General features: G+C 45.6%; 1 protein-coding gene across 1 annotated transcript in view; it reads left to right on the top strand.

The window, feature by feature from the left end:
* Window positions 1–10581, top strand: part of AQP9 (aquaporin 9) — a 57122-nt gene that overhangs the window by 31812 nt on the left and 14729 nt on the right. The window contains exons 2-5 of the mRNA XM_006765228.2: window positions 932–1058; window positions 6400–6537; window positions 7337–7455; window positions 9905–10122. Of these exons, the coding sequence (XP_006765291.1) occupies window positions 932–1058; window positions 6400–6537; window positions 7337–7455; window positions 9905–10122 (602 nt within the window). The remainder of the gene's footprint in view (window positions 1–931; window positions 1059–6399; window positions 6538–7336; window positions 7456–9904; window positions 10123–10581) is intronic.

The raw sequence follows: 10581 nt of genomic DNA, 5'->3' as shown, positions 1-10581 counted from the left end.
ATGGGTTGCTAGATCTGATTGATTAAAAGGAATCTATGGATAAAAGGCATATGGGGTCTTTTTGTTTTATTTCCTACAACCTCATGTGAATCTATAATTATCTGAAAACTAGAGTCCCGGCCTGTGCCTTCTCACAATCCAAGACCCCTCGGGTAGGATCCCTAGGCCTGGCTGGTGATCAGGGCCTATCAGGGCTTTCCTTCCCCTGGCTGCTGGCAGCTGGCCCTGCCCCCACCGCTGCCACTACTTGCCATCTGTACGGTGTTGCCCATCTCCCCCACCACTGGTTGCCTCCCTCTGTGGGCAACAGATGAGGGGTGCAATAGCTGCCCGGCCCCACACACCTGCCACAGCATCACTGGCCAGTGGCCTGGGCCTCCCTCTGCAGGCGATGGTGGAGCGATGGGGGGGCCCACCAGCAATTGCATCACACCCACCTTTGCTGGCCTGGCACCAGTGCATGTGATAGCATGGTCGTCCAGATGGTCATTCTGCTGTTCGGTTATTCGGCCGATTTGAATATTATCCTTTTATTATTAAAGATTAAAAGTTTGATTTAAAATAAAAGCAAATAATAATAATAATAATAATAATAATATAAAAGCTAGAAACCTGGATCATTGTGTAAAGAGTTACCTGATTCATAAATGTAGGCAAAATCTTAACACTGCGCAGGCCCAAGAAAACTCACCGTCAGCCAGGTGCAGGCCGGGACCGTCATCCTGCAGGCTCTGCCTGTCATGTGCTACGTGCTGTTGAGACAGCTCCGACTCCTCAGGATCTGTGCACAGCCAGAGCATTATAATTTGATTTGCACAAAGCCTGTGGCAGCCAAATCCACAAATTTGCTTAAAAAGTACTTCCTGTTACTTTGTCAAAGTCTTTGACAGTGGCCATCTCCAATCAGTTGTTGAGTTTCCTCTCATTCCAGGTCCTCGGATGTGGCTGTGTTGCTCAAGCCGTCCTCAGTCGAGGACATTTTGGAGGATTCGTCACTATTAATGTTGGATTTGCAATGGCGGTCGTCATGGCCATCTATGTGACTGGGGGTGTCTCTGGTAAGTAATAGAAATAATAGCAGCTGCCATTATCTTAACCATTTCTGTGTGCGAGCACAGTGCTGGGTGCTTTCTGTGCCTTCATTTATTTAGATCTCAACGGTCCTGCAAGAATATGTGTTTGGTTCTGTTTTCAGAGATGATAAAACGAAAATGTCCAGCAAATAGCAAGTGACCTGTGCACAGGCAACTTTTAGCAAGAGACAGACATGGGGGTTAGAACTGATTCCTGTATCTGCCCACTGAATCATACTTTTCATCTGTCTGTACCATCTTTTCCTTGCTCTTCCCTGGAAACTATTGCCCGGGAGCCGGGTGAATAGCCCAGTGAAGATGTCACTCCACAGAGGCACAGTCCCCAGACCTTCATCCGCAGCATCTGGGTCACTGGCTGGGGCTTTCATGCAAGTGCAGGTCTGGCCCAGAGGTCTTGGTCTAATTCTGCCTCGAGTGGTGGGCTAATTGACCAGCAGCCTGGGAACTTGGGAAGGGACTGTGAGAATGATCTAGTTCCAAAGGCTCTTGAGATCTTTCAGCAGTCTGGTCTGGGTGTTCAGAACACTAGGACAAGACTGTTGGTGGCAAGGGAAAAGGGAATCATGCATGCTGGGCTCTGTGCTGGTGCTGACATACCTCCTCTCCCCTCTCCAGCAGGACTCAGAGGCAGGTATTAGCGTCTCCCTTCTACAGAGAAAACTGGGGCTCCGAGGGGTTAAGTAAATTGCCAGAACTCTCACAGCTTGTAAAGGGACAGGACAAAGATTTGACTGGGCCTCCATGACAGCAAAGTTCATGTCCCCATTATTACACAACATTCCCAACAGTCTATGATGGGAAGGGCGTTACAGGCAGGGCACTTCATTGCAGCACCTGAAGAATGATGGCCTAGCCTCCCTGGGAACCTTCTTGGGCTGGGCACCTGAAACTGTCATTTGCTGGCTGGCACCCTTTCCATCTCGCAGTCGACTCCGATCCTGGGGCAGTCCAGGTTACAGATGCCCGTCTATGTGATTTGTTTGGCATGAGCAGTGTTTCTGTTCAAACTCCCGCGGAGCCTCTGCTGTGATCCCAGCGCTGTCCTGCTGATCTGAGTCTCAAGAGGAGCCAGGGCACCATCTTGAATGTGCCCACGCTTAATTCCAGCACAGGCCTCAGCCCCCACACAGGACACGCTCCTGAATTAAAACCAGCGCACAGGTTGCTCCGCGGCCACCTTACATGCTCCCATGCCATTCACACCTGTGATTTCCACAGAGCACGGGTTATGAATGTGGGCATATTCTCAGCTAGTTTTTGAGTGTTTGTTTGTTTTCTGGTGGACATGTGGTTTTGGAGTATTTTGCTTTCGTGGCACCCTGAATCGAACATTGTCAAATATTTAGTTAGGATGGCTTTGTCCCATACCCTACCAATGTAACCAACACCTTTTGTCACCGCCACTGTCCATGACTGCATTCACTGATGCATTTGGGGAATCTGGGCCATCCCCATAGGAGGAAAGGGAAGAACCGGCAGGAAGGAGAAGAGGGAGTAAAGGTTGGTTTGCATCTGGTCTCTGGACTGGGGTTAAGGCCCTGTGCTCAGAGCAGTGAGGGCTAGAACTCATGGAACTGTTTTTAATAAAGTTGTTTCTGGGTGAGGGTCAGGAGCTGGACTGTGAGACCTCAAAATATAGAGCTTTTTTGAGCCTGGCTGGTAAGGTAGGAAAGGGAGCTCATCTCCCCCTCGCTGTTTGGGAACTTAGCACTGTTCAGCTCTCTGAAAACTGGTGGCTTTGGGAGCATGGGCAGACAACACGCTGGCCCACCAATGACATCCATGCAGACTCAGTGTTGGCTCCAGCAGCTGCAGGAATAGGGGAGGAAGGTTGTGTGTGGGAAATGACTTTCTCATGGGGCTGCAGCTAACTTAATGGTGTGTGGGCACCTGCGAGGCCCTCTTTGAGGGTTCCAAAAACAACCAAACATATGGGGCATGACCATCAATGAGATCTCATTTTGTGGTTTCAGACTGGTAAGGTGAGCTGACATCCGGTTTTGAAATATAAAACATTACCTGACTGCAAAGAAGTTACCACACCCTGCTTCCCTTGTGAACATGCCAGTGGTCTGGGAACCCAACCAGCCAATCAGACATGACATCCTCATTATGCAGTGTCTTCCACCCAGTGTTACGCCACTGACCTGTACCAGGCTACAGTGCTTGTTTTGATGTAGTATTTCATAAGTAATATAAATTCACTGAAGAATCAAAATAGCTTTGTTTCATGACAAATAACATATGAAGGTTATCTCCATCCTAGAATTGTCTGTGGATGGTGGGGAGGAAGGGACTTGTCTAGAACAGAGCCTTGAGAGAGTTCAGCCTGCTCACGTAAGACTTTTATCTCAGGCCTCATGGGCTCCGACTGCCTGTGGGGCTCTTTGTGTGAACAATCTGATCTCACAACCTTGGCAGGGCCAGCCTCTGAGTGAGGTGCTCCCTGACTCTGGCGCTGCTGTTCTTTCCAGTGCACTGCTCTGCCCTGTCCTTTGGGTAAGCAAGAGTGACCACTCATCTCTGCAGGGAGACATTTTCCTCATTGCTCTGCAAAGCACCCTCCCAGACACACTTCCCTGGCCTCCAGCTTTCCCTCTCTGTAAATCCTTGTCGTCTGAGCTAGCTGGATAAAGGCCTCTGACTGTTTATCTCTTCAACTTTTATATCTTTTTTATCCTCACCTGAGGATATGATTTTATTTATTTGTTTGTTTGTTTGAGAGAGAGGAGGGTAAGAGAGAAATATCAACGGGAAAGAGAAACTGACTGGTTCGCTTCCCTTTGCACCCCAACTGGGGATTGAACCTGGGTATGTGTCCTGACCAGGAATCGAACCCACCACTTTTTTTTAACCCTTATTGTTGAAAGTATTACATATGTCCCCCTTCCCCCACCCCCAGATCACCTCTAGCCCCCTACCCCCGCCCAAGGCCTTCACTACCCTATTATCTGTGTCCATGGAACCCTCCACTTTTTGATATAAGGGACAATGCTCCAACCCACTGAGCAACCTTGCCAGAGCTCAACTTTCATATCTTGAACACCTAGCTGCCTTGAAGCATGTGAAGTCCAAGGTGAATAACAGTTCCAGCTTCAGAGTGCTTATGAGAGACTAAAACACAAACACCTACCTGTGGGAAGTTTTATTTTGGGAGAGGAGATTGCTAAGCAAACAAATCTTCCACTGGTGAACCCATCAAAGGGGAGGTATTTTATTTGGAGGATTCAGGAACTGTCCACTGTCCTATGTGCTCCCTGCTCCTAACCCCGGTTTCCTGGTGCATGGACTCCTGCTGGTCTCCAGCATCGTAACTCTCTTGCATTTAAAAGTAAAACAAAACACGTGACGTGTTTGTAAGGCTTCAGGAAATCATCTGGGCTTTGGCATATTGGCATTTTTTGCTCATGTTAGCCCCTGAGGAGCAGGGGCAGGTATAGAAAGGATCCTGAGGTTTAGCCAGCATTCTGAACCCCTCTCCACTGCAAACCCACCTTGGTGTAGAGCAGGGGTCCTCAAACTTTTTAAACAGGGGGCCAGTTACTGTCCCTCAGACCGTTGGAGGGCCGGACTATAGTTTAAAAAAAACTATGTACAAATTCCAATGCACACTGCACATATCTTATTTTGAAGTAAAAAAACAAAACGGGAACAAATACAATATTTGTATTTGCATGTGGCCCGCGGGCTGTAGTTTGAGGACCCCTGGTGTAGAGACCCAGGAAAAGCATGGTTTTCTGCACAGGGAGGGCTTCCAAAACCAAGCTCATCCATAGGTGCTGTGGAGGGTCACATATGAAGCATCATCATAATCATCAGCATTGTCATCACTCTTTTGTTTACAGCTATTTCTGTAGCCCAAAAGTCCATTTTCATATGGTCACATTGACAGGCATTCTAATTCCCCTCCACACAAAATGTCACCTGTGTTCTTCAAATGGACAACTTTTACAGGAAGGGAGCCCATACATGCATGTGATTGTTATTTTCCCCTGCCCACGGAGGCAGAGCCTTTATAAACTTGGTGCAGAAGGTCTGGAAGTGCCCGGCCAGCATGGCTCAGTGGTTGAGTATCAACCTATGAACCAGGAGGTCACGGTTCAATTACCGGTCAGGGCACATGACCAGGTTTCGAGCTCGATCCCCAGTTGGGGAGCGTGCAGGAGGCAGCTGATCACTGATTCTCTCTCATCATTGATGTTTCTATCTCTCCCCCTACCTCTCTGAAGTCAGTAAAAATCCATTTAAAAAGGGGGGGGGGGATCTGGAAGTGACAGAACATAGAACATAGGCCCTAGATTCAGAAAAACCTGGATTTGAATTCTAGTTCTCCCACTTTTAACCATGTAGCCTTAAGAAAGTTACTTTAGGCCCTAACCAGTTTGGCTCAGTGGATAGAGCATCGGCCTGTGGACTGAAAGGTCCAAGGTTCGATTCCGGTCAAGGGCATGTACCTTGGTTGTGAGCACATCCCCAGTAGGAGGTGTGCAGGAGACAGCTGATCGATGTGTCTCTCTCATTGATGTTTCTAACTCTCTATCCCTCTCCCTTCCTCTCTGTAAAAAATCAATAAAATATATTTTAAAAAAAGAAAGTTACTTTAGTTTTGTGCCTCAGTTTCCTCACCAGTGAACTGGAGCAGTACCCATCTCACCAGGTTCTTCTGAAGATCAAGTGCATGTACTATCCCTGTGATAGCATCTGGCAAGTGTTCAATGAAAGTTGTTACTAGCACAAGGAGGGCTTCCAAAACCAATCTCATCTATAGGTGCTATGGAGGGTCACATATGAAGCATCATCATAATCATCAGCATTGGACTGAGGAATTGCTAGATTTAGATTTAGACTGTATAGGTCTGTCGACTTTTTAAAAAGATATATTGAAGTTAATAATTCACATCAATCTCTTTGAGGTTATTGCTTTATTGATAGAGAAAATCCAGTAGATAGATGATAGATAGATAGATAGATAGATAGATAGATAGATAGATAGATAGATAGACAGATAAATAAAAATGAGCCACTTGAATAAAAGTTTCTTTCTATATAAAAAAGCTAATAATGCCATGAAGATTATTAGTCCTCCCTTTCTCCCTACTCAAGCTCACTCTCTCTCTCTGTTCTCACTCTCTCTCTTTTACACACACACACATACACACACACACACACACACACACACACACACCACTCTGTGTCCTCACATATGGATCCCTACTCAGAGGGCTGAGGTCTCTAGATAAGAATTATTTTCTTCATAAGAATTCTCCCCAACCTGCCCTCTAACATCATCTCATCTTCCCTGTAGGTGGCCACATCAACCCTGCTGTGTCTTTTGCAATGTGTCTCTTTGGACGGATGAAATGGTTCAAATTTCCTTTTTATGTGGGAGCCCAGTTCCTGGGAGCCTTCGTAGGGTCTGCAATCCTCTTTGGTATTTACTATGGTGAGTAAGACCCCTGAGCCCAGAGGTTAGGGAGAGCTGGGCATACCCTGAATGTCAGAATTACTTGCAAGAGGTACAATAAGACAAGAATAGGGAGCACTCTACAATTGACAGACAATTTGAGAAGCTCTAACTTCTAAATAATGGGACCAACATTATCGTTAGGGAAAACTCATGAAGCCTCTCAATGAAAATGGTCACAACTTAAAAGAGAGAGCAGAACTTAAAGGAAGCTCATATTTAGGCCCAACCAGGACTATAATGTTAATATGTGCAAAATAAGTAGCTACGTGACTTAAATAAATCATCTGACCTTCTAGTCTTGGTTTTCCCTGAAAAAATGAGGGAAATGAACGGTGGTAGGAGAGAGCTGGGGTCGGACTGGCTCTTTGGGGACACCTATCTCCCTTGCTCCAAGGACAACTTCACTCTTCCATGACACCGTCGAATTGTGGACTGCTATTAGAATTATGAATTCTGCCTCGAGTAGGTTCAAGTTCCACATTGGCTTTTGGTCAATACAAAAAATGCAACAATTCCTCCTAAAGATGATTGTTTCCAGGACCCACTGGCTAAGGTTATGGCTCACATTTAGAGTGAGCCATTGAGGGCAGCCAGGGCTGTCTGGCCTTGACCCGCCATCCTATGGCTTCTCTGGGCATATAAAGTGAAGAAAGGCAGACAATATGGATCTGCCAAACTAAACCGGAGTGTTTGACTGCGGTGGTTAACACCTGGCATAGACCTCCCTCACCCCTTCCCAGAGAATGCTAACCTGTTGGAACTCTGTCTTCCGTAGATGGAATTATGTCCTTTGCTGATGGAAAACTCCTCATCGTGGGAGAAAATGCAACAGCAATCATTTTTGCAACATACCCAGCTCCATATCTATCTCTGGCAAGTGCATTTGCAGACCAAGTAAGTGTCCATTCAATCGAGAGCTAACTTTGGCGAAAAGACAGGATTTAATGAGGGGACTGCATGGGAGTGCTATGCGCCTATCAATAGGGAGAGGCTGTGTTTCCAAGGCCAGAGGTCACTAGGTATCACCCAAGCTTTCGTGACAGATTTTTCTTTGTCAAAGTTGATGCTATTGCCGAAACCAGTTTGGCTCAGTGGATAGAGCGTCGGCCTGTGGACTGAAAGGTCCCGGGTTCGATTCCGGTCAAGGGCATGTACCTTGGTTGCGGGCACATCCCCATTGGGAGATGTGCAGGAGGCAGCTGATCAATGTTTCTCTCTCATCGTTGTTTCTAACTCTCTATCTCTCTCCCTTCCTCTCTGTAAAAAAATCAATAAAATATATTTTAAAAAAAGTTGATGCCATTAAAAGAGTTTTCTACTTCTGCTTTAATATATATACACTCGTTCATACCAGTTGAATTCCAGAAGACAGTGGATGACTGAACATTTCAGCCTCTGTAGGGGCAAATGATATTAGCTGCACGGTTGTGTCTCTTTTGTGCAAACGATCTAAATGAAGAGACCACAAGAAAAGACATTCTGCCTTCCTCCCAGCCCCTACCCACCCTCCAGGTCTTCACTATCCTATTGCCCGTGTCCATGGGCTGTGTATGTAAGTTCTTTGGTTTATCTCTTCTCATCCTCCCAACCCCACATCGAGGTATGCCGGTCTTGCCTCCTATCCCTGACATTATCACCTACAAGAGTGATCTGTTACTTGTCAGAGAACTAGGCCCTGTACTCCTCGAATGAGGAACAGCATGGAACTGTACCTGGCTCAGTAGGTGCCAGTAAATATTTATTAGGTAAAAGAATGACTGTCCATTAATTAAATTATATACAATATGCTTGAACAATATTTAGAGCTACACAATTTAGTAATCTTGAGAGAAGCTGACCCTGAAATGGCCTGGGGCCAGCTCACTCTCCTGAGGGGGCAAGGAGGAGAGCGTTGCTGGAGGACTCGGTGAGAGAGGCTGTCTCTGTGGGAAAGTTATAGGGGCTGAAGGTTTCACTTTGTCAGATTCTCAGACCAGAACAAGAGTGTAGGAAGGGGGCTGTGGGTCCAAATCTCAAGGAACTAAGACATCAGCCTTTTCAGGGCAAGCCCAGGATTGAGAGAGAAAGTTGGCTTTCTGGAAAGGGCCTGAATTCCCAGGAGGAACCTCTAAAGCTCCTTCCACAGCTCTGGACTCCAATGTCATCTTCTTCATTATAAGATACATTGGGCTTGAATTACATGAAAAGTAGGATCCCCGAGAAACCTTATGATTTTTCCATGTTTTAGATTATTTTCACAGTATGGTTCTCAACTATCCAATGGGGTCAAATTGAATAAGTAGTTTTGTGGGGTTTAAATGCATGTTGCTAAATTACTGCCGAGTTCCTTTTCAAAAGTGTGGTACATGTTCAGTTCTACTGGAAAAGCCTGGGAGAACTGCTATCATTTCCCTAACATTTGGTATTGTTTGCGTTTCTTTTCATTACAAATCTGTTTTTCCCACTTGTTTCTTAATTCTCCTTTTCTTTAATGAATTTTCTGTTCATTTCCTTTGCTCATTTTCCTACTGATATCTCACATTATTCATCTTGCCAATTTGGATGAGCCTCTTTGTTCATTTTTCCAGCCTGCAGTTTGTCCTTCTGTTTAGCTGGGTAGTGGTTTAGCAGGAGAGTATAGCAAAATTGGTCTCTAGCAGTGGTTCTCAATCTTCCTAATGCCGTGACCCTTTAATACATTTCCTCATGTTGTGGTGACCCCCAACCATAAAATTATTTTCGTTGCTACTTCATAACTGTAATTACTGTAATTTTGCTACTGTTATGAATCATAATGTAAATATCTGATGTGCAGTATGTATTTTCATTGTTCGCGACCCACAGGTTGAGAACCACTGCTTGAGCCTAACTCTCTGGGTCCACTGACTGCCATTAATTTTGCAATGCTGGGCATGTAACTAATCTGTAAAGGAGAATATTACCATCACGTTTGAAATTGCTATGGCAAGAAGAGTGTCTGACCCGGTCTGTGTTGCTCAGTGGTTGAGCATCGACCTATGAACCAGGAGGTCATAGTTTGATTCCAAGTCAGGGCACATGCCCGGGTTGTCAGCTTGGTCACTAGTGGGGGGTGTGCAGGAGGGAGTCAATCGATGATTCTCTCTCTCTATCCCTCTCCCTTCCTCTCTCTCTAAAATTAAAACAAAAACAAAACAAATGAAAACACCCTACAACATATTTCATACACACAAGCAATTTTTAAAGAAAAGAAGAGTGGCACAGTGTGCTCACCTAGTGTATGTTAGTTATTACTAGGCTTGTTCTTGACAAGAGGGGCTGGATTTTAAGGTGGGCAAACAGGCAGATTATAACCTAACCCCCTTGAACATTTTCTCTTTCCCAGGTAATGTCCACCATGTTCCTTCTCCTGGTTGTCTTTGCCATCTTTGACTCCAGAAACTGGGGAGTCCCCAAAGGCCTACAGCCCATTGCCATCGGCCTCCTGATCATTGTCCTTTCTTCCTCTTTGGGACTGAACTGTGGCTGTGCCATGAATCCAGCTCGAGACCTGAGTCCCAGACTTTTCACTGCTTTGGCAGGATGGGGGTTTGATGTCTTCAGGAGAGAGAGAAAGAGAGAGAGAGGGGAATTCCACAGAGATAGTCCTGTCCTAGCTAAAATTGGTGTATGGTTTTTTTGTTTTGTTTTATTTTGGTGTATGGTTTTATGTGCACATTTTGATTGTATAACTTGTCTACAGATTTACTTTGTGACAAAGTTGGACTAGATTTTATATCTTTCAGTACTCGTATAGGGCTTTTTCTAGGGAACCATGCTAGCTATGCTTCATTCATCATGTCATTCAACAATTCTTCACTGAACCCTATCTCATGCTGTGTCATTGAGCTGGGCAAGGAAACTTCAAAATTTGCCAAGTCACTAGCCTTGAGCAATGTAATAAGGACTCTGGCAACCCCTAAAACAAAGTTCTGAGGAGTGACTAGCTCTGCCTGGGGAAGTTGGGTAAGGTGCCACTGAAGAAAGGCTGAGTTAGGGTCTTAAAAAATCCTAGCAGAACAG

The sequence above is a fragment of the Myotis davidii genome, unplaced genomic scaffold (genome assembly GCF_000327345.1).
Source record: "Myotis davidii unplaced genomic scaffold, ASM32734v1 scaffold441, whole genome shotgun sequence".
In the NCBI taxonomy this organism is placed as follows: Eukaryota; Metazoa; Chordata; class Mammalia; order Chiroptera; family Vespertilionidae; genus Myotis; species Myotis davidii.
Note: the sequence above shows the minus strand (reverse complement) of the source record. Positions and strands in the feature narration are given on the sequence as shown.